Here is a 24,520-nt window from a genome sequence, read left to right as displayed (position 1 = left end):
TATAACTGAGACATTTTAGACTAGCCAGTTTATGAAATCCACAAATAGAACGACCAGGATTAAGTGACTACAGACAGAATTCTGTACGTTTTGAAACAATTCAACAACGTCTATGTACCACTGATTCATGCATCTATCTTATCTTATAAGAACATAGACCAGTGTAAAAAGATCTTACTGGAGATTAAAATACCAATGCTACTTGTTCCTTCCTTTTTAGAGTCAATTGGATGTGCCGTTTAAAGTAAAAGCAGGCCATATCGGTGAGTTAATACCATCTTTATTAGTGGTGATAAAGACATATGCTTGCAGCATTACCAACAGAATACATTCCCAAAAAGGATGATTTAATAAAACAGAACATGAGGTTGGTGTGCTAACAGATGAGAATGGAAAGACCACTTAACCCCTTCAGTGGCGGGTTTTCAATCTAAAAACACACCGGGGAGGAAGGTGCAGGGGGGACGAGTGATGGGGCAGGGCGAGGTAATCGCCTGGCGATCGCCCGCAGGGATCGCCAGCACCAGACCTAATTCCCGGCCGCCTTGTGGCGCCCGGAAATCAGCATAAGCCACTTCACAGCTAAGCCTGCTCCCAAGCCAGTAGGAGTCCGGGGGCTGGGCTAAACTCCATAATGGAGTATGCTGATTCCTGGGCGCCGTGCACGTTGCACGGCTGTCTCCGGGGAATCAGTCAGTAGTAAGATTTCCGGGCAAACCACTGATGCGGTTAATAAAGGGCCTGATTGAGAGGTAAACACACTGCCTATGTTGGACACAGTGAATTGTTCTTTTGCTACTGCACATGCGTCTTAGTCGCTCCGTGCATGTGTCCTGATTGTGTCCGTACTTGCGGCCTGATTTATGTTTGTAAGTAAAGCAAAAAAAAAAGCAAGAGAGATCTCAGTGGGGTGTGTTCAAACTGAAATCTAAATTGCAGTGCACAAATAGAGCTGTCTAACATTTGTGGGATACATGCAAAAGCAGCCAGTATTTACCCTGCACAGAAAAAATATAAATGTATTTTATCCCCTGCATGGCAACCAGGTTTGTTCCAGACACAGTTGCTGTTTCAGATACAGGGACTGAGAAGTGTATTGAAAATGCAATGGGTGTTCCCTGGCGGTGACAGGGAAATGGCTTAGCGTACGTACGGAGGTGGTCCTTCTTATTGGTGTGTTATGGGAGTGTTGCATGTATGTGTGTGAAAGTTGTTGCGTACACAGACACTCATCCACTCACGAGTAGGCCATATTCTGACGAGAAGTGGCACCTGCCATAGTGCAAGTTTCAGTGGTGCGCCTAAAGACGCCCCCATAGGTATTTCAGAGTCTACGGACACTGCAAATGGGCGTCTCAGTCCTTGCACATTTATACGCACAGATGTACACTAGGGAATGGCAGCCAAAAGATACAGACACGAATGTGGCTGTGGCTGACTCAGAATCAGTGCCAAAATGAGCAATAATATATATATATATATATATATATATATATATATATATATATATATATATATAAATATAATGTGTATAGGAGTGAATAACATTGTGTCAGATTCTTTATCTGTTGTGGGACACAGGATTGGGTCCCAAGACTGGGTTCACGGGCAGGACTGGTACAAACTGGAGACTTGGATATGTGAGTGTTTGTAAACACAGTATAGCCAAGTCTTTATACATACTAGAGATATGTGCATCTTCAATGACTGCTGTAGAACTTGAATAGTCAGTAGCGGCTCTTGACCCAGATGACATGGTGAAAGCAGCATCATCAGGAGGCTAGGTATAGCAGAATTTAGTTATAAATAGGTTTAGATGCAGGAGGCAGACAACCCACTGGTGTAGCACAGGAGAATAGAGAAAACCTTTGCTTATGGTGTGTACATACGGTCAAAATCGTAAGAAAAGTTAGTGCAGATCACAAGGTGAAAGTCACCTTGCGATCCCGATTCGATGCCGATGCGCGGTCCTGCGCGGTCTGCATCGCAAGAATAGATAGATTGTGCATGCAAGTCAATTTTGACTATCTCTATAGAAGAGATGGTCAAAACTGACACTTAGCCAAAATCGCACATAGTCAGTATTGCAAGCACACTCATTGGGTGAGATTCAAATGATATATCACTCCCAATTTCCTTTCTAAAATGATCTCCGTTATCGCGCATATTGCGCCCATAGTAATCAGGTTTAGCTGTGTAAAGGGTTGGGTGCCTCACTACTCCAGGCGTACCGAGCTGAAATAATGATACAACGTCCCTGAGGGCAGAAATGGAACAGGTGCGTAAAGGGGTGAAAAGAATTGAAACCCACCCATTATGTGCTTGCGATACTGACTATGTGCCAACCTAGCCCCTGTCGCATAGTGAGAATCGGGCATGTACAGTTCAGCCTTGAACATGTGAGCACTTTATAAATAGAAAGAGTTTCAGTCTGTTTTTAAACTAAAGATATATGTGTGTGTGTGTGTGTGTGTGTCTGTGTCTGTGTCTGTTGTGGTAGTAGTGTAACTGGAGGCAGTCAGTGGTGATTCACAGGTATTGTATGTACAGTATGAGACTGGATCAGTATGATTTACCTATAATCAAAATCCAGACAGTCAAAATTCCGACAACAATTGACCGATGGTCAAAATATGGACAGGTCAAAATACCGACATTTAAAATGTCGACAGGGCAAAAAGTCAACATGAGTTTTTCAATTTTTTGGGGTGTGTATGTCGACATAGCTCAACATGGACACTGTATAAGTGTACCGTATCCCCTCGCATGGCTCGCTGCGCATGCCATGCTTCGGGCACGGTGCCTCGCTGCGCTCGGCACACTATTATATTTCCCCTCCAGGTCCACTGGCATGGTAAAGTATGAACAAGTTCGTTTCAATGAAAAAATCGTGAAAAGTTCATGTCAATTTTTTGACCTGCCGACATTTGAAAATGTCTGTATTTTGACCATGTCAACATTTTTAATGTCAGTATTTTGACCATGTCAGTATTTTGACCTTGTCGGTTTTTGACCATCTGTCAATGGTTGTTGGTATTTAGGCCATCAGGATTTTGATTGTAGGTAAATTGACAGCATCCCTATGAGACTGCATGCAGGAAGCTGAAAAAGCAGACTGTAGCTGGCCACTCTGGTAGAACAGCAGAGTGCAGATAGCACACTGGTGAATAGGATTAGTACTGATTGAAGCAGGAGTAATGGTGACAAATTCTTGTCTGCGGAAGGGAAAGCGTTGAATCCAAACAGAATCTTCAGTAGCAGAAACAGGAGCACTGGAAAGTAATAGAACAAATGCAGGTAATTCAGGAACAAAGAGCTATCTTGTTACAGTGTCATCTGTCGAGGGTATTAGGCAGCAAGTGGACAGTCAGTTCTTAAGTTGGGGTGTAGTAGGGTATGCCAGCGGCCGGGCTCCCGGCGACCAGCATACCGGCACCGGAATCCCGACTGCCGGCATACCGACAGCTGGGCAAGTGCAAAAAAGCCCCTTGCGGGCTCGCTGCGCTAGCCACACTGCGGGCATGGTGGCGCGCGTATCTATTCTCCCTCCAGGGGGGTCGTGGACCCCCAAGAGGGAGAAAAGATGTCGGTATGCCGGCGGTTGGGATTCCGGTGCCGGTATGCTGGTCGTCGGGAGCCCGGTCGCCGGCAAACAGAAGACCACCCTTGAAGTTGATGTGTTGGAAGCAGGAAAAATGGACAAGCATGAGGATCTGAGCGACTTTGACAAGGACCAAATTGTGATGGTTATATGAATGGGTTAGAGCATTTAAAAAAAAAAGTCAGGTCTTGTGGGGTGTTCCTAGAATGTAGCAGTTAGTACCCACCAGAAGTGGTCCCAGGATGGACAACCGATAAACCGCCAACAGGATCATCAGCGCTCAAGGCTTATTGATTTGCGTGGAGAACAAAGGCTAGCCCATCTAGTCTGATCCCACAAAAGAGCCACTGTAGCACAAATTGCTAAAAAAGATGCAGAAAGGTGTCAGACCACACAGTGCATCACAGCTGCAAGGAAGACATCATTGGGGTCGATTCAATTCGGCAACTTATGAATAGCGCCGGGAATTAGCTCCCGACGCTATTCAATTCAGCTAAAGTTAAGTTGGCGAAAGCCCGTTCTCGCCGACTTAACAGGTAGTTTTGTCAGGAGAACGGGCATTCTCCGACTTAACTACCCGCGGCGATGCAGATTCCCGACAGAATCAGCCTCGCGCCGGCCGCGCGGCAGCACTTTTGTCGGTTTTCTTCTCTCACCCTCCGGGGATGAGAGAAGAATTCCCGACAATTGCGGGTAACTAGCAGCTGAATTGAATAGCGTCGGGAGCTAATTCCCGGCGCTATTCATAAGTTGCCGAATTGAATCGACCCCATTGTGCGGGAGTGATTTCTGCCTTGCAGCTTTGTTTCATGCATTTCAGGTTAGCTGGATGATGCTTGTGGACTGCAGTTTTCAAATAGTGCCATTGTAGAACATGCACCTTCTTCATGTTCAACCATGCCAGCTCTACTTTAGCCTGCTGCTTGTGTTTTAGCACATTGTGAAGCAGGTTGTCTTTCAGTGTCTCCCTTTTTGTGCACTATACATTGGCCCTCATTCCAAGTTGATCGCTTGCTAGCAGCAGTGCACACGCTAGGCCGCCGCCCTCTGGGAGTGTATCTTAGCTCAGCAGAAATGTGAACGAAAGGTTAGCAGAACTGCTCGTAAAAATTTTCATGCAGTTTCTGAGCAGCTCGAAACCTACTCCTACCTTGCGATCACTGCAGACTGTTTAGTTTCTGCTTTGACGTCACAAACACGCCCTGTGTTTGGCCAGCCACTCCCCCGTTTCCCCAGGCACGCCTGCGTTTTTACCTGTCACGCCTGCGTTTTTTAGCACACTCCTGGAAAACGGCCAGTTACCATCCAGAAACACCCACTTCCTGTCAATCACTCACCGATCAGCAGAGCGACAGAAAAGCGTCGCTCGGCCTTGTGTAAAACTGCATCGTTTTGTGTGAAAATACTTTGCGCATGCGTACTGCGGCCCGTACGCATGCGCAGAAATGCTGCTTTTTCACCTAATTGCTGCGCTGCGACTGAAAGCAGCTAGCGATCAACTCTGAATGAGGGCCCTTGATCCTTCATCTTTAGCAAGGTGCGTAGTTCATGTGCTCTAATCCCCATACCTCTCTGCTGGGATGGTGTTTCCTGAGGAATGGACATTTGGGGTAATTCTGAGTTGATCGCAGCAGCTAGTTTGTTAGCAGTTGGGCAAAACCATGTGCACTGCAAGGGGGGACAGATATAACATTTGCAGAGAGAGTTAGATTTGGGTGGGTTATATTGTTTCTGTGCAGGGTAAATACTGGCTGCTTTATTTTTACACTGCAATTTAGATTTCAGTTTGAACACACCCCACCCAAATCTAACTCTCTCTGCACATGTTATATCTGTCCCCCCTGCAGTGCACATGGTTTTGGCCAACTGCTAACAAATTTGCTGCTGCGGTCAACAGAATTAGGCCCATTGATAGGTTTTGAGCCACATTGTTGGCAGAAAAGTTGTATTTGTTGAATCGTCTTACCACAAAACCTCGTACCACATTTCTCTAACGTCCTAGTGGATGCTGGGGACTCCGAAAGGACCAGGGGGATAGCGGCTCCGCAGGAGACTGGGCACAAAGTAAAAGCTTTAGGACTAGCTGGTGTGCACTGGCTCCTCCCCCTATGACCCTCCTCCAAGCCTCCGTTAAGATTTTGTGCCCGAACGAGAAGGGTGCAATCTAGGTGGCTCTCATGAGCTGCTTAGAGTAAAAGTTTAAATAGGTTTTTTATTTTCAGTGAGACCTGCTGGCAACAGGCTCACTGCATCGAGGGACTAAGGGGAGAAGAAGCGAACTCACCTGCGTGCAGAGTGGATTGGGCTTCTTAGGCTACTGGACATTAGCTCCAGAGGGACGATCACAGGCCCAGCCATGGATGGGTCCCGGAGCCGCGCCGCCGGCCCCCTTACAGATGCTGAAGCAAGAAGAGGTCCATAAATCGGCGGCAGAAGACTTTCCTGTCTTCATAAGGTAGCGCACAGCACTGCAGCTGTGCGCCATTGCTCTCAGCACACTTCACACTTCGGTCACTGAGGGTGCAGGGCGCTGGGGGGGGGGCGCCCTGGGAAGCAATGAATTTACCTTATTTGGCAAAAAATACATCACATATAGCTCCTGGGCTATATGGATGTATTTAACCCCTGCCAGTTTTCCAGAAAAAAGCGGGAGAAGAGCCCGCCGTGAAGGGGGCGGGGCCTATCTCCTCAGCACACAGCGCCATTTTTCCCACACAGCTCCGCTGGTAGGAAGGCTCCCAGAATCTCCCCTGCATCCTGCAACTACAGAAACAGGGTAAAAAAGAGAGGGGCGCACTTATTTGGCAAAATAACAGATATAAGCAGCTATAAGGGATAGACACTTATTGTAAGGTTGTCCCTATACATATATAGCGCTCTGGTGTGTGCTGGCAAACTCTCCCTCTGTCTCCCCAAGGGGCTAAGTGGGTCCTGTCCTCTATCAGAGCATTCCCTGTGTGTGTGCTGGGTGTCGGTACGTGTGTGTCGACATGTATGAGGAGGAAAATGATGTGGAGGCGGAGCAATTGCCTATAATGGTGATGTCACCCCCTAGGGAGTCGACACCTGAATGGATGGCCGTAATTAAGGAATTACGTGACCGTGTCGGCACGTTACAGAAAACTGTTGACGACATGAGACAGCCGGCAGCTCAGTTAGTGCCTGTCCAGGCGTCTCAAACACCGTCAGGGGCTATTAAACGCCCGTTACCTCAGTGGGTCGACACGGACCCAGACACAGACACTGACTCCAGTGTCGACGGTGAAGAAACAAACGTATTTTCCAGTAGGGCCACACGTTACATGATCACGGCAATGAAGGAGGTTTTGCACATCTCTGATACTGCAAGTACCACAAAAAGGGGTATTATGTGGGGTGTGAAAAAACTACCCGTAGTTTTTCCTGAATCAGATGAATTGAATGAAGTGTGTGATGAAGCGTGGGTTACCCCCGACAAAAAACTGCTAATTTCTAAAAAATTATTGGCACTATATCCCTTCCCACCAGAGGTTAGGGCTCGTTGGGAAACACCCCCTAGGGTGGATAAGGCGCTCACACGCTTATCAAAACAAGTGGCGTTACCGTCTCCAGAAACGGCCGCCCTTAAGGAGCCAGCAGATAGGAGGCTGGAAAATATCCTTAAAAGTATATACACTCATACTGGTGTTATACTGCGACCAGCAATCGCCTCAGCCTGGATGTGCAGTGCTGGGGTGGCTTGGTCGGATTCCCTGACTGAAAATATTGATACCCTGGACAGGGACAATATATTATTGACTATAGAGCATTTAAAGGATGCATTCCTATATATGCGAGATGCACAGAGAGACATTTGCACTCTGGCATCAAGAGTAAGTGCGATGTCCATTTCTGCCAGAAGAGGATTATGGACGCGACAGTGGTCAGGGGATGCGGATTCCAAACGGCATATGGAAGTATTGCCGTATAAAGGGGAGGAGTTATTTGGGGGCGGTCTATCGGACCTGGTGGCCACGGCAACGGCTGGGAAATCCACCTTTTTACCCCAAGTCACCTCGCAGCAGAAAAAGATACCGTCTTTTCAGGCTCAGTCCTTTCGTCCCCATAAGGGCAAGCGGGCAAAAGGCCACTCATATCTGCCCCGGGGCAGAGGAAGGGGAAAAAGACTGCAACAGACAGCTTCTTCCCACGAACAGAAGCCCTCCCCCGCTTCTGCCAAGTCCTCAGCATGATGCTGGGGCCTTACAAGCGGACTCAGGCACGGTGGGGGCCCGTCTCAAGAATTTCAGCGCGCAGTGGGCTCACTCGCAAGTGGACCCCTGGATCCTGCAGGTAGTATCTCAGGGGTACAAATTGGAATTCGAGACGTCTCCCCCTCGCCGGTTCCTGAAGTCTGCTTTACCAACGTCTACCCCCGACAGGGAGGCGGTATTAAAAGCCATTCACAAGCTGTATTCCCAGCAAGTGATAATCAAGGTACCCCTCCTACAACAGGGAAAGGGGTATTACTCCACGCTGTTTGTGGTACCGAAGCCGGACGGCTCGGTGAGACCCATTTTAAATCTGAAAGCCTTGAACACTTACATAAAAAGGTTCAAGTTCAAGATGGAGTCACTCAGAGCAGTGATAGCGAACCTGGAAGAAGGGGACTACATGGTGTCTCTGGACATCAAGGATGCTTACCTCCATGTCCCAATTTGCCCTTCTCACCAAGGGTACCTCAGGTTTGTGGTACAGAACTGTCACTATCAGTTTCAGACGCTGCCGTTTGGATTGTCCACGGCACCCCGGGTCTTTACCAAGGTAATGGCCGAAATGATGATTCTTCTTCGAAGAAAAGGCGTCTTAATTATCCCTTACTTGGACGATCTCCTGATAAGGGCACGGTCCAGAGAACAGTTAGAGGTCGGAGTAGCACTATCTCAAATAGTACTACGACAGCACGGATGGATTCTAAATATTCCAAAATCGCAGCTGATTCCGACGACACGTCTGCTGTTCCTAGGGATGATTCTGGACACAGTACAGAAAAAGGTGTTTCTCCCGGAAGAGAAAGCCAGGGAGTTATCCGACCTAGTCAGGAAACTCCTAAGACCAGGCCAGGTGTCAGTGCATCAGTGCACAAGGGTCCTGGGAAAGATGGTGGCTTCTTACGAAGCGATTCCATTCGGCAGATTCCACGCAAGAACTTTTCAGTTGGATCTGCTAGACAAATGGTCCGGATCGCATCTTCAAATGCATCAGCGGATAACCCTGTCTCCAAGGACAAGGGTGTCTCTCCTGTGGTGGTTACAGAGTGCTCATCTCCTAGAGGGCCGCAGATTCGGCATTCAGGATTGGGTCCTGGTGACCACGGATGCCAGCCTGAGAGGCTGGGGAGCAGTCACACAGGGAAAAATTTTTTCCAGGGCTTGTGGTCAAGCATGGAAACGTCACTTCACATAAATATCCTGGAACTAAGGGCCATTTACAATGCCCTAAGTCAGGCAAGGCCTCTGCTTCAGGGTCAGCCAGTATTGATCCAGTCGGACAACATCACGGCAGTCGCCCACGTAAACAGACAGGGCGGCACAAGAAGCAGGAGGGCAATGACGGAAGTGGCAAGGATTCTTCGCTGGGCGGAAAATCCTGTGATAGCACTGTCAGCAGTGTTCATTCCGGGAGTGGACAACTGGGAAGCAGACTTCCTCAGCAGACACGATCTTCACCCGGGGGAGTGGGGACTTCACCCAGAAGTCTTCCACATGATTGTAAACCGTTGGGAAAAACCAAAGGTGGACATGATGGCGTCTCGCCTCAACAAAAAACTGGACAGATATTGCTCCAGGTCAAGGGACCCTCAGGCAATAGCTGTGGACGCTCTGGTAACACCGTGGGTGTACCGGTCAGTGTATGTGTTCCCTCCTCTTCCTCTCATACCAAAAGTACTGAGAATCATAAGAAGGAGAGGAGTAAAGACTATACTCGTGGCTCCGGATTGGCCAAGAAGGACTTGGTACCCGGAAATTCAAGAGATGCTCACGGAAGACCCGTGGCCTCTACCTCTAAGTCAGGACCTGCTCCAGCAGGGACCATGTCTGTTCCAAGACTTACCGCGGCTGCGTTTGACGGCATGGCGGTTGAACGCCGGATCCTGAAGGAAAAAGGCATTCCGGATGAAGTCATCCCTACCCTGATCAAAGCCAGGAAGGATGTAACCGTACAACATTATCACCGTATTTGGCGTAAATATGTTGCGTGGTGCGAGGCCAGGAAGGCCCCTACGGAGGAATTTCAACTGGGTCGATTCCTGCATTTCCTGCAAACAGGACTGTCTATGGGCCTCAAATTAGGGTCCATTAAGGTTCAAATTTCGGCCCTGTCGATATTCTTCCAAAAAGAACTAGCTTCTGTTCCTGAAGTTCAGACGTTTGTCAAGGGAGTACTGCATATACAGCCTCCTTTTGTGCCTCCAGTGGCACCTTGGGATCTCAATGTAGTGTTGGGATTCCTAAAATCACATTGGTTTGAACCACTCACCACTGTGGACTTGAAATATCTCACATGGAAAGTGGTAATGCTGTTAGCCCTGGCTTCAGCCAGGCGTGTTTCAGAATTGGCGGCTTTATCCTATAAAAGCCCTTACCTAATTTTTCATACGGACAGGGCAGAATTGAGGACTCGTCCTCAATTTCTCCCTAAGGTGGTTTCAGCATTTCACTTAAACCAACCTATTGTGGTGCCTGCGGCTACTAGGTACTTGGAGGATTCCAAGTTGCTGGACGTTGTCAGGGCACTGAAAATATATGTTTCCAGGACGGCTGGAGTCAGAAAATCTGACTCGCTGTTTATCCTGTATGCACCCAACAAGCTGGGTGCTCCTGCTTCTAAGCAGACGATTGCTCGTTGGATTTGTAGTACAATTCAGCTTGCACATTCTGTGGCAGGCCTGCCACAGCCAAAATCTGTAAAAGCCCATTCCACACGGAAAGTGGGCTCATCTTGGGCGGCTGCCCGAGGGGTCTCGGCTTTACAACTTTGCCGAGCAGCTACTTGGTCAGGGGCAAACACGTTTGCAAAATTCTACAAATTTGATACCCTGGCTGAGGAGGACCTGGAGTTCTCTCATTCGGTGCTGCAGAGTCATCCGCACTCTCCCGCCCGTTTGGGAGCTTTGGTATAATCCCCATGGTCCTTTCGGAGTCCCCAGCATCCACTAGGACGTTAGAGAAAATAAGAATTTACTTACCGATAATTCTATTTCTCATAGTCCGTAGTGGATGCTGGGCGCCCATCCCAAGTGCGGATTGTCTGCATTACTTGTACATAGTTATTGTTACAAAAATCGGGTTATTGTTGTTGTGAGCCATCTTTTCAGAGGCTCCTTCTGTTATCATGCTGTTAACTGGGTTCAGATCACAAGTTGTACGGTGTGATTGGTGTGGCTGGTATGAGTCTTACCCGGGATTCAAAATCCTTCCTTATTGTGTACGCTTGTCCGGGCACAGTATCCTAACTGAGGCTTGGAGGAGGGTCATAGGGGGAGGAGCCAGTGCACACCAGCTAGTCCTAAAGCTTTTACTTTGTGCCCAGTCTCCTGCGGAGCCGCTATCCCCCTGGTCCTTTCGGAGTCCCCAGCATCCACTACGGACTATGAGAAATAGAATTATCGGTAAGTAAATTCTTATTTTTAGCTGTGTCACTATAGTGTTTTCTGGCAAACGTGCTTTGGTGTTGTTGTTTTTTAAAATTATGGCTTCTTTCTAGAAACGTTCCTATACAGGCCAGTTGTTTTGTAGAACTCTTGATATAATGATACATCTTCACTCCAGTCCCAGCTGCTGATCTCTGCACTGTATCTTCTTCAAAGTGATAGCTTGTCTCTATGTGGCTTCCCTCACAGGCCTCCTTCTTGCTATGAAACTGAGTTTTAAGGGAAGGCCTTGTCTAGTCAATGCCTCTGTGGTATGAGGCAGCTTCCATTTCCTCACAATTGATCTGTTAGTGCTGACTGTGATTTACAAGCAATTGGATGTTATTTTGTAGTCTATTCCTATCTTCTGCATGTACAGTATATAACGTAATCTTAATTTCTCTAACGTCCTAGTGGATGCTGGGAACTCCGAAAGGACCATGGGGAATAGCGGGCTCTGAAGGAGGCTGGGCACTCTAGAAAGATTTATGACTACCTGGTGTGCACTGGCTCCTCCCACTATGACCCTCCTCCAAGCCTCAGTTAGATCTTGTGCCCGGCCGAGGTTGGATGCACACTAGGGGCTCTCCTGAGCCCTTAGAAAGAAAGTATAGATTTAGGTTTTTTATTTTCAGTGAGACCTGCTGGCAACAGGCTCACTGCAGCGAGGGACTAAGGGGAGAAGAAGCGAACTCGCCTGCTTGCAGCCGGATTGGGCTTCTTAGGCTACTGGACACCATTAGCTCCAGAGGGATCGACCGCATGCCCAGTCCTTGGTGTTCGGTCCCGGAGCCGCGCCGCCGTCCCCCTTACAGAGCCAGAAGCAAGAAGAGGTCCGGAAAAACGGCGGCAGAAGACATCAGTCTTCACCAAGGTAGCGCACAGCACTGCAGCTGTGCGCCATTGCTCCTCATGCACACCACACACTCCGGTCACTGATGGGTGCAGGGTGCTGGGGGGGGGGCGCCCTGAGCAGCAATATAAACACCTTGGCTGGCAAAAATACATCACATATAACCCCCAGGGCTATATGGATGTATATTAACCCCTGCCAGATTCCTTAAAAATGCGGGAGAAAAGGCCGCGAAAAAGGGGCGGAGCCTATCTCCTCAGCACACTGGCGCCATTTTCCCCTCACAGCTCCGTTGGAGGGAAGCTCCCTGGCTCTCCCCTGCAGTCTACACTACAGAACAGGGTTAAAACAGAGAGGGGGGGCACAAAATTTAGGCGCAGTATAAATTATATAAAAGCAGCTATAGGGGACATAACTCAGTTAGTCCCTGCATTATATAGCGCTCTGGTGTGTGCTGGCATACTCTCACTCTGTCCCCCCAAAGGGCTTTTGTGGGTCCTGTCCTCATTGGAGCATTCCTTGTGTGTGTGCGGTGTGTCGGTACGGCTGTGTCGACATGTTTGATGAGGAGACTTATGTGGAGGCGGAGCAGTTGCCGATAAATGAGATGTCGCCCCTGTGGGCCGACACCAGAGTGGATGGATAGGTGGAAGGTATTAACCGACAGTGTCAACTCCTTACATAAAAGGCTGGATGACGTAACAGCTATGGGACAGCCGGCTTCTCAGCCCGCGCCTGCCCAGACGTCTCAAAGGCCATCAACGCTCCCTCAGATGGCAGACACAGATGTCGACACGGAGTCTGACTCCAGTGTCGACGAGGTTGAGACATATACACAATCCACTAGGAACATCCGTTACATGATCCCGGCAATATAAAATGTGTTACACATTTCTGACATTAACCCAAGTACCACTAAAAACAAAGGGTTTTATGTGTGGGGAGAAAAAGCAGGCAGTGTTTTGTTCCCCCATCAAATGAGTGAATGAAGTGTGTAAAGAAGCATGGGTTTCCCCGATAAGAAACTGGTAATTTCTAACAAGTTACTGATGGCGTACCCTTTCCCGCCAGAGGATAAGTTACGCTGGGAGATATCCCCTAGGGTGGATAAGGCGCTCACACGTTTGTAAAGGTGGCACTGCCATCTTAGGATACGGCCACTTTGAAGGTACCTGCTGATAAATAGCAGGAGGCTATCCTGAAGTCTGTAATTACACACTCAGGTACTAGACTGAGACCTGCAGACTGCTGCAGCGTGGTCTGTACCCCTTTCAAACAGGGATACTATTTTACGAACATAAGACGTCGTCTTATATATGAGGGATGCACAGAGGAATATTTTGCCGGCTGGCATCCTGAATTATTGCAATGTCCATTCTGTCAGGAGGGTATTGGAGACCCGACACTGGACAGGTGATGCTGAAGGCACATAGTGCCTTATAAGGGTGAGGAATTGGTCGGGGATGGTCTCTGGGACCTCGTATCCACAGCAGCAGCTGGGATGAAAATATTTTACCTCAGGTTTCCTCACAGCCTAAGAAACGCACTGTATTATCAGGTACAGTCCTTTCGGCTTCAAAAAAGCAGGCGGGTCAAACGAGGGAAGAGGGAAAATGATGCACCAGCAGCCAGTCCCCAGAATCAAAATTCTTCCCCTGCTTCCTCTGAGTCCACCGCATGACGCGGGGGCTCCACAGGCGTAGCCAGGTACGGTGGAGGGCCGCCTCAAAAATTTCAGCGATCAGTGGGCTCGCTCACAGGTGGATCCCTGGATCCTTCAAGTAGTATCTCAGGGGTACAAGCTGGAAGTCGAGGCGTCTCCCCCCCGCCGTTTACTCAAATCTGCCTTGCCGACAACTCCCTCAGGCAGGGAGGCTGTGCTAGAGGCAATTCACAAGCTGTATTCCCAGCAGGTGATAGTCAAGGTGCCCCTACTTCAACAAGGACGGGGTTACTATTCCACACTGTTTGTGGTACCGAAACCTGCCGGTTCGGTGAGACCCATTTTAAAATGGAAATCCTTGAACGCTTACATAACAAAGTTCAAGATGGAATCGCTCAGGGCGGTTATTGCAAGCCTGGACGAGGGGAATTACATGGTATCCCTGGACATCAAGGATGCTTACCTGCATGTCCCTATTTACCTTCCTCACCAGGAGTACCTCAGATTGTGGTACAGGATTGCCATTACCAATTCCAGACACTACCGTTTGGACTGTCCACGGCACCGAGGGTGTTTACCAAGGTAATGGCAGAAATGATGATACTCCTTCAAAAAAAAAAAAGGGAGTTTTTATTTATCCCATACTTGGATGATCTCCTTATAAAGGCAAGGTCCAGGGAGCAGTTACTGGTCGGAGTAGCACTATCTCAGGAGGTGCTACAACAGCATGGCTGGATTCTGAACATTCCAAAGTCACAGCTGGTTCCTTCCACTCGCTTACTGTTCCTGGGGATGATTTTGGACACAGAACAGAAAAAAGTGTTTCTCCCGCAGGAGAAAGCCAAGGAGCTGTCATCTCTAGTCAGAGACCTCCTAAAACCAAAAAGGGTATCGGTGCATCGTTGCACACGAGTCCTGGGAAAAATGGTGGCTTCATACGAAGCAATTCCATTCGGCAGGTTCCATGCGAGGACCTTCCCGTGAGACCTCTTAGATAAGTGGTCGGGATCGCATCTTCAAATGCATCGCATGATAACCCTGTCTCCAAGGACCAGGGTGTCTCTACTGTGGTGAATGCAGGGTGCTCATCTTCTATACAGGACTGGGTCCTTGTGACCACGGATGCCAGCCTTCAAGGCTGGGGAGCAGTCACACAGGGAAGAAACTTCCAGGGCCTATGGTCAAGTCAGGAGACTTCCCTACATATAAATTCTAGAACTGTAGGCCATTTACAATGCCCTAAGTCAGGCAAGACCCCTGCTTCAAAACCAGCCGGTACTGATACAGTCAGACAACATCACGGCAGTCGCCCATGTGACCCGACAGGGCGGCACAAGAAGCAGGATGGCAATGGCAGAAGCCACAAGGATTCTCCGATGGGCGGAAAATCACGTACTAGCACTGTCAGCAGTGTTCATTCCGGGAGTGGACAACTGGGAAGCAGACTTCCTCAGCAGACACGACCTACACCCGGGAGAGTAGGGACTTCATCCAGAAGTCTTCCTGCTGTTGGTAAACCGTTGGGAAAGGCCACAGGTGGACATGATGGCGTCCCGCCTCAACAAAAAGCTAAAGAGATATTGCGCCAGGTCAAGGGACCCTCAGGCGATAGCTGTGGACGCTCTAGTGACACCGTGGGTGTACCAGTCGGTTTATGTGTTCCCTACTCTGCCTCTCATACCAAAGGTACTGAGAATAATAAGATGGCGAGGAGTAAGAACGATACTCGTGGTTCCGGATTGGCCAAGAAGGGCTTGGTACCCAGAACTTCAGGAAATGATATCAGAGGACCCATGGCCTCTGCCGCTCAGACAGGACCGTCTTTAGCAGGGGCCCTGTCTGTTCCAAGACTTACCGCGGCTGCGTTTGACGGCATGGCGATTGAGCGCCGGATCCTGAAGGAAAAGGGTATTCCGGAAGAAGTCATTCCTGCGCTTATTAAAGCCAGGAAAGATGTTACGGCAAAGCATTATCACCGCATGTGGCGGGAATATGTTGAATGGTGCGAGGCCAAAAAGGCCCCAACAGAGGAATTTCCACTAGGTCGATTTCTACATTTCCTGCAAGCAGGAGTAAATATGGGTCTAAGTCTAGGCTCCATTACAGTACAGATCTCGGCTCTGTCGATTTTCTTTCAAAAAAGAATTAGCTTCAGTACCTGAAGTTCAGGCATTGTGAAAGGAGTGCTGCATATTCAGCCCCCGTTTGTGCCCCCTGTGGCACCTTGGGATCTCAACGTGGTGTTGAGTTTTCTTAAAATCACATTGGTTTGAGCCACTAAAAACCGTGGATCTAAAATATCTCACGTGGAAAGTGGTCATGTTATTGGCCTTGGCTTCAGCCAGGCGAGTGTCAGAATTGGCGGCTTTATCATGTAAAAGCCCTTATCTGATTTTCCATATGGATAGGGCAGAATTGAGGACTCGTCCCCAATTTCTTCCTAAGGTGGTGTCAGCGTTTCACCTGAACCAGCCTATTGTGGTGCCGGCGGCTACTAGTGAATTGGAGGACTCCAAGTTGCTAGACGTTGTCAGGGCCCTGAAAATATGTTTCCAGGACGGCTGGAGTCAGAAACTCTGACTCGCTGTTTATCCTGTATGCACCCAACAAGCTGGGTGCTCCTGCTTCTAAGCAGTCTATTGCTCGCTGGATTTGTAGTACAATTCAGCTTGCACATTCTGTGGCAGCAGAGCCGTCTTAACAGCAGTGTAGGCCCCTGGGCACAGCAATGCACTGGGGCCCCTACCCACCCATCAGCGGTGGGGGGTGCCATCAATGGTGGGTAGGGTGTGTTCTATCTTTCGCTCAGCATGTAGGACCTGGAGAAATAATTTCTACTAATTACTCCTTTACTGCACAGATGGGGCGGGAAGGAGAACACTAAACTGTAGAAGGGGACATTGTGCGGAATGGAGGGGCCCTGGTACATGACTTCCAGGGTGGTAGGGGGTGTTTAATACACAGGGGAGGGGTGGATAGTGGAGTGGGCTTAAGATTCATCATTTTCCGGGGGTCAGGGCAGCTTGCTTTACTGCAGATATCTCCAGTTTCTGGAAATAGATTTCTTAGCTTTAACAGAGTAAAAAAACTAGAGAGTCCCGCCTTACAGGAGATACTGGGGATTTGGAGATCAGAGTTCAGGAGCCAGAGCAATCCACCAACGAATATATAAAATTGCATACCAGGTGCGTGGAGATGGAGCAGGGACCATCTGCTGGAAGGTTGATATCTCTGGTTCTGGGTATAGTAGAGACAAGCTGCCAGTGTCCACTGAAAGGGAAGAGTCCCGGCTTTTGAATTATACCATCAGAAATACTCTAAGTCAGAAAGAACCCGAGATATCTGGCTGGGAATAACAATTAACAGGCTTGGATGGGGACCACTGCTTTGAAGTTGGATATCTCCGGTTCCCCAGGGCCGATTTTCAAAAATCTGGTACCCCTTGAAAGAGGGGACCCTCAGCTATCAGCCTAGGGCCCTTATACTCCTGGGGCCCTTGGGCAAGAGCCCATTGAGCCCATAGAAAAGACGGCCCTGTGTGGCAGGCATACCACAGCCAAAATCTGTAAATGCCCATTCCACAAGGAAGGTGGGCTCATCTTGGGCGGCTGCCCGAGGGGTCTCGGCTTTACAACTTTGCCGAGCAGCTACTTGGTCAGGGGCAAACACGTTTGCAAAATTCTACAAATTTGATACCCTGGCTGAGGAGGACCTGGAGTTCTCTCATTCGGTGCTACAGAGTCATCCGCACTCTCCCGCCCGTTTGGGAGCTTTGGTATAATCCCCATGGTCCTTTCGGAGTTCCCTGCATCCACCAGGACGTTAGAGAAAATAAGAATTTACTCACCGGTAATTCTATTTCTCATAGTCCGTAGTGGATGCTGGGCGCCCATCCCAAGTGCGGATTGTCTGCAATACTTGTACATAGTTACTGTTAACTAAAGGGTTATTGTTGAGCCATCTGTTGAGAGGCTCAGTTGTTTTCATACTGTCAAACTGGATATAGTATCACGAGTTGTACGGTGTGATTGGTGTGGCTGGTAAGAGTCTTACCCGGGATTCTAAATCCTTCCTTATTATGTCTGCTCGTCCGGGCACAGTGTCCTAACTGAGGCTTGGAGGAGGGTCATAGTGGGAGGAGCCAGTGCACACCAGGTAGTCATAAATCTTTCTAGAGTGCCCAGCCTCCTTCGGAGCCCGCTATTCCCCATGGTCCTTTCGGAGTTCCCAGCATCCACTACGGACTACGAGAAATAGAATTACCGGTGAGTAAATTCTTATTTTCTTAGAATGCTCTTTGGTCTTCATGACCACAGCTTTTCTTCAGTCACAGTATGACCAATGCTATTTGAAATAGGGGGTCTATTATCCAGAAAGATGACCATTTTTAATGATTCACAGTACGGCGGGATGTAATGGAGTCCGAGATCGCTGGATGTGCGGGATGCCGTCGGAACTCTGGCATTTTTTTAAAGGGGCAATCACTTACAAGACAAACATGCCTTGTAAGTGATTAACTAATTAAACAAACGCCCGAGATCGGCCGGCATCCTGCACTTCCAGCGATCTCAGACTCCATTACAGTCCGCCACCAGAGTCTAATTGTAGGAAACAAGGTTGTCGCCACCCCCAAACGGCATCAGACTGTCAATTACTGACAGTCTGATGACGTCGCAGACCTGTACTGCATATGCGCAGGGTGGGCCCAGAGCATGCGCAGAGTTACAAGCATGCGCTGCTTTTGCGTCATGACCTGAATCAGGCCCATTGTGCACTGGATCCATGGAAAAACACACTGGTTATACTGCAATGTCAACATGAACCATGGTTAAATATGGCGCTGATACTTGCCAATGCCTCTTCATTCACCTCACCGCATATCACAGGATCCAACTGAAATTGCTGCTGACTGGATTCTAGGGGTGTCCATAAGTAAATATAGAGAAGAGATTTAGAAGCGGGCTCCCTCTGGTGCCCCTGGGTACACCCTAGCTGATATATTGGCTGTTCAGTTGGGTACGCTGTTCAGCGATGTGTCTGTGAACAACGTTGTTCACAGACATATAGCGCCGTCTCTGCTGCACAGCTGATGGTCGATATATCGGCTCATTGTGCCGTACGCTTGCTGCAGAGGCTGCTGGTGACTGACATCGCAACTGGGCAAGCTCATGTATATATGATATCAGGCATGACACATCTGGCTGCCGATTGGTTAGTGTGTATTCAGCTTTTCCACTAAGTCTGGGCTAGACTTGTTCAATAAAATAGTAATATTTATTGTTTATCACCAGTTATTTTATATAGCCCACACAGATTCCGCAGCTGTACAGAGAATAATTGCCCATTCACCTCAGTCCCTGCCCAAGTGGAGCCTACAATCTATATTCCCTATCACATGTACACACAGACACATTCACACTAGGGTTATTTTTTTATTGGGAGCCAATTAACCTACCAGTATTTTTTGGAGTGAGGGAGAAAACCGGAGTACCCAGAGGAAACCCACGCAAGTACGGGGAGAATATACAAACTCCACACAGTTAGGGCCAAGTGGGAATCAAACCCATGATACTCTAGTACACTGACCAACTGAGACACACAGTGGTGTTGTTATCTGCTCATTGCAGACTCAGGGGGACTTGTATGAAGCAGTGAAAAGAGTGGAGAATTGGAGAAGTTGTCCATGGCAACCAATCTGCAGTGAGGTAACATTTATCAAGTGCATTCTATAAAATTATAAGTGCAGCTGATTGGTTGCCATGGGCAACTTCTCCACTGGCTCACTTCTTCACCGTTTTTGCTGCTTCATGCATCTCCCACCCCCCAGTATCTAATCAGATAAGTCCCCCTGGTGCCTGGCATGATAATGAGCAGTATGTGAACAGGTGTGAAGTGCTGGGAATATTTCACATTTTCTCATACGTCCTAGAGGATGCTGGGGATGCTTCAAGAACCATGGGGTATAGACGGGATCCGCAGGAGACATGGGCACTTTAAGACTTTGAATGGGTGTGAACTGGCTCCTCCCTCTATGCCCCTCCTCCAGACTCCAGTTTAGATTCTGTGCCCAGTGAGACTGGTCACACACAGGGGAGCTCTACTGAGTTTCTCTGAAAAGACTTTGTTAGGTTTATAATTTTCAGGGAGCACTGCTGGCAACAGTCTCCCTGCATCGTGGGACTTAGGGGAGAGAAGCAGACCTACTTCTGTGAGTTTCAAGGCTCTACTTCTTAGGCTACTGGACACCATTAGCTCCAGAGGGTCTGATCGCTAGATGCTCGTTCCCTGAGCCCGCCGTCACCCCCCTTGCAGAGCCAGAAGACAGGTGAGTAGAACAAGATCAGAAGACTTCAGTGACGGCTTTGAGGTACCGCACAGCGACCGCGCTATGCGCCATGCTCCCACACACACAGGCACTGTAGGGTGCAGGGCGCTGGGGGGAGGGCGCCCTGGGCAGCATATAAATCCTCAACAGAGACTGGCAATAGAATATGTAAGTGCCTAGGCACTATATTTAACCCCCGCCAGTATAAATATATGTGAATAATAGCAGGGCTGGAGGGCGCATTAAGGGGACGGGGCTTCCCCCTCACAGCTCATTTCAGCACCATTTTCTGCTCACAGAGATGCTGGTCCTTCCAAAGCACTGCTGTACAGATCAGAGTGAATAATGAGGGGGTGGGGGGGCACAGTTGTTTGGTGCAATATAAGTTAAACATAAAATCACACTATATCATGAGCGCTGTGGAAATGAGCTGGTAAACTCCTTCTGTGTTTCCATGGCAGAATGTACTGGGGTCTATCCCTTATAGCCAGTGTAATGTCGGTGGGTGTTTGGTACACGCGTGTAGGCATATCTGAGGCTGAGTGCTCTGCCACAAAGGAAATGACTCTGTCGGCACTGTCGACTCCTAATGGTACTTGGTACATGTAAATAAATGTCAACATGTCAGTAGAGGTATATTTTTCCCAAGAGAAAACTATATGGGAGACACAAACGTGGGGGGTGACCCTGTCGGCACTAACAATATCTGACTGGGTGGAAATTGGCATGGTAATGTGATGCACATCAGAAAGAGCTATATGTATATGTATGTATAGTAAGGTACATAGGTCTGTGGCACGATCACTGACGTGATAATATTTGTGGAGGGAGTCATATTCATAGAATAGATTTCTCTCAGACCCCTCGGGATCGCAAAAAGGTTATTTTGCCCAGTTACGACTCCCTGAGATCGACTCGAATAATGTTTCTTATGTCGACTATAATGTTTCCTGATTAGATCCACATAATCAGCATTCAGTACCTGTTCATACACATTGGAACATATTAACGTCACTAGGGACCCTGCTGTTCCTGACAAAACGATATATGTATACGTGTTTTATATATATATATATATATATATATATATAGATGGATATATGTGTGTATAGGTGCATTTATATATATGTGTGTGTGTATATATATAAAAATGTTTATAATGAATGCTGAGGTAAAGTTACTCCTTCTCATGGATAGAATAAAGTGAGAGTCACCCCCTGTTCTGCACGGGTCCCTGTCACAAAGGATCGTATGCAGGAAGATATGTGATACTCTAATTATGTGTCCGCATGTACGTTGATTATACTTGCATTACATGCGCATGGGGGAGTAGTTGTATGCAGGTACTCCTTAAGTTGGGTCATGTCTATATCATTGCAGCATACTGCCGTGCGAATACAAGGGATATAGGACTCTTGGGTTCACGGGCCAATTCCATGGCGGTCTCAACTAGGAGGGCGTTGTGGATTCACCAATGGAATGCTGAGGCTGACTCCGAGAAGAACTGGAGTCTCTTCCCTATGAAGGTGAAACCTAGTTTGGGGATGGCTTTGTTAAGTTGATCTCGGCAGATACCACTGGTAAGTCTACCTCTTGACCTATGTTCCCTCACAATGGTTGGTGACGCATTTTTGTAGGATGCAGTCTTTTTGACCGAATGGATACGGTTTCCCCTTTCTTTGCAGGTAGAGGAAGGTGAAAAGGTAAGATGTCAGCAGCCTTTTCAAGTTCGCAGAAGCAGAAATCATCCTCTGTTTCTGCCACATCTACCGCATGTCGCTGGGTCTATCTTGCGGGAGCCCACACCGGTGGGACCACGTCTAATACTCTTCAGTCAGTCCTGGAGCGGACATGGATCAGTGAGTTTAAGAATAGAGTCCCAAGGGGGACATACTGGAGTTTCCAGACGATTCCCCTCACTGATTTTTCAACTAGACCTTACCGATTCTCCTCTGGACGGGGAGGTAGTATGCAACGCCATACAGGAGTTGGGACAGGATCAGGTCATTGTCCTGCTGTTCTGGTCACAAAAAAAAAAAAAGGCTGTTATTCAAGCTTTTTCGTGCTTCTGAGGCCGGACGGCTCGGTCAGAACAATCCTATATTTAAAATCCCAATAATTTCTACTTAAGAAGTTGAACTACAAGATGGAATCTCTCAGGGCAGGGATCTCCAATCTGTAAAAGGAGAAAGAGGGTCTAAGTACGGTTTCTTCCGCATTAGGCTTACCTGGGTTTGCTATTCAGGATTGTCATTACCAATTCACCGGAGTGATAGAGGTATGATGGTTTTCCTTCGATAGTAAAAGAGTCATTATTATTCTGTAGTGGGACGCTCTCCTGAGTACTGCGAGGTCAAGAAACAAGTGGTGTAAAACGTTGCTTTCTCCCTGACAGTTCTTCAACAAAGTGGTTGGCTCCTGAACTTGCCAGAATCACTGTTGATCCCAACGACGCGGTGGTCGGCCTTGGGAATAATGTTAGATACAGAACTGTTGAGAGTTTGTTTCTTCCTGTGGAAAAAGCTCTGAGGATCCAGAGTCGGGTCAGATCTGCAACAGTGTCAATCCATCAATACGTTCCGTTGATGAAAAAGATGGTTGCAGCATACGAGGCCATTCAGTGAGCAGGTTAAATGCCAGAGTGGTTTTAGCGGGACCAGTTGGACATGTGGTCCGGGTCTCACCTGCATATGCACCGGAAAATAATCCTATCTTCCAGGACCAGAATCTCTGTCCTGTGGTGGCTGCACAGTTCTCACCTCCTAGAGGGACGAAGGTTCGGAATCCAGGATTGGATCCTGGTGTCTGTGGATGCAAGTCTCCGAGGCTGGGGAGCAGTCATTCAGGGGGAAAAATTTCCAGGGAAAATGGTCAAGCCAGGAAGCTTGTCTGCACATAAACATTCTGGAATTAAGGGCTATTTACAATGGCCTTCTGCAAGCGGAACATCTTCTTCGTGATCTGTCCGTCTTAATTCAGTCGGACAACATAACAGCAGTGGCGTACGTAAACCGCCAGGGCGGAACGAAGAGTAGAGCGGCAATGGCAGAAGCCACAAAAGTTATCCGCTGGGTGGAAAGGCATGTAAACGCTCTGTCAGCTGTCTTCATATCGGGTGTAGACAACTGGGAAACAGACTTCCTCAGCAGACACGATCTCCATCCAGGAGAGTGGGGTCTTCATCAAGAGGTCTTTGCAGAAGTGACAAGTCGTTGGGGAATTCCTCAAATAGACATGATGGCGTCTCGCCTCAATAAAATACTTCCGAGATATTGTTCCTGGTCGAGGGACCCTCAAGCAATAGCAGAGGACGCCCTAGTGACACCGAGGGTGTTTCAGTCGGTATATGTGTTCCCTCCGATTCCACTCATTCCAAAAGTGATAAAGATCATAAGAAGAACAAGGGTTCAGGCAATCGTCATTGTTCCAGACTGGCCAAGGAGGGCTTGGTATCCAGATCTTCAGGAATTGCTCATAGAAGATCCCTGGCCTCTTCCTCTACGAGAGGAAATGTTACAGCAGGGGCCATGCGTGTACCAAGACTTACCGCGGCTTCGCTTGACGGCTTGGAGGTTGAGCGCAGGATCCTAGCCCGAAAGGGTATTCCCGGTGAAGTAATTCCCACACTGCTTCAGACTAGAAAAGAGGTAACGGCGAAACATTATCACCGTATTTGGAGAAAATATGTGTCTTGGTGTGAATCCAAGGAGGCACCTACAGAAGAATTTCAGCTGGGCCATTTTCTCGATTTTCTGCAAGCAGGGGTGGATGCAGGCCTAAAGTTAGGCTCAATTAAAGTACAAATTTCGGCCTTGTCAATTTTCTTTCAAAAAGAATTGGCTTCCCTTCCGGAAGTTCAGACTTTCGTGAAAGGCGTACTGCACATCCAACCTACCTTTGTGCCCCCGGTGGCACCGTGGGATCTTAACGTGGTGTTGCGGTTCCTGCAGTCTCATTGGTTTGAACCTTTACGTAAGGTAGAGTTAAAATTCGTCACTTGGAAAGTGATCATGCTGTTGGCCTTGGCCTCTGCAAGGCGGGTGTCTGAATTGGCGGCTTTGTCTCACAAGAGCCCCTATTTGATCTTCCATGAAGATAGAGCGGAGTTGAGAACTCGTCAGCAATTTCTGTCTAAAGTGTTGTTATTGTTTCACATGAACAACCTATTGTGGTGCCAGTGACTACTGACGCCTTTGAGGAATCGAAGTCTCTAGATGTGGTCAGAGCTTTGAAAATTTATGTAGCCAGAACGGCTCAGATTAGGACAATGGAGGCTGTGTTGTCCTGTATGATCCCAACGATATTGGGACTCCTGCTTCCAAGCAGACTATTGCACGCTGGATCTGTAATACGATTCGGCAAGCTCATTCTACGGCTGGATTGCCGTTACGAAATCGGTGAAGGCCCATTCTACCAGAAAGGTGGGC

At 48.2% G+C, this 24,520-nt stretch overlaps 1 protein-coding gene across 1 annotated transcript in view; it reads left to right on the top strand.

Moving 5' to 3' along the window:
* VPS13A (vacuolar protein sorting 13 homolog A) overlaps positions 1-24,520 on the top strand; it is a 747,194-nt gene that overhangs the window by 117,356 nt on the left and 605,318 nt on the right. The window contains exon 3 of the mRNA XM_063913834.1: positions 221-263. Coding sequence (XP_063769904.1) covers positions 221-263 — 43 coding nt within the window. The remainder of the gene's footprint in view (positions 1-220; positions 264-24,520) is intronic.

Source organism: Pseudophryne corroboree, chromosome 1 (genome assembly GCF_028390025.1).
Source record: "Pseudophryne corroboree isolate aPseCor3 chromosome 1, aPseCor3.hap2, whole genome shotgun sequence".
Classification (NCBI taxonomy): domain Eukaryota; kingdom Metazoa; phylum Chordata; class Amphibia; order Anura; family Myobatrachidae; genus Pseudophryne; species Pseudophryne corroboree.
This window is presented reverse-complemented; position numbering and strand designations above follow the sequence as displayed.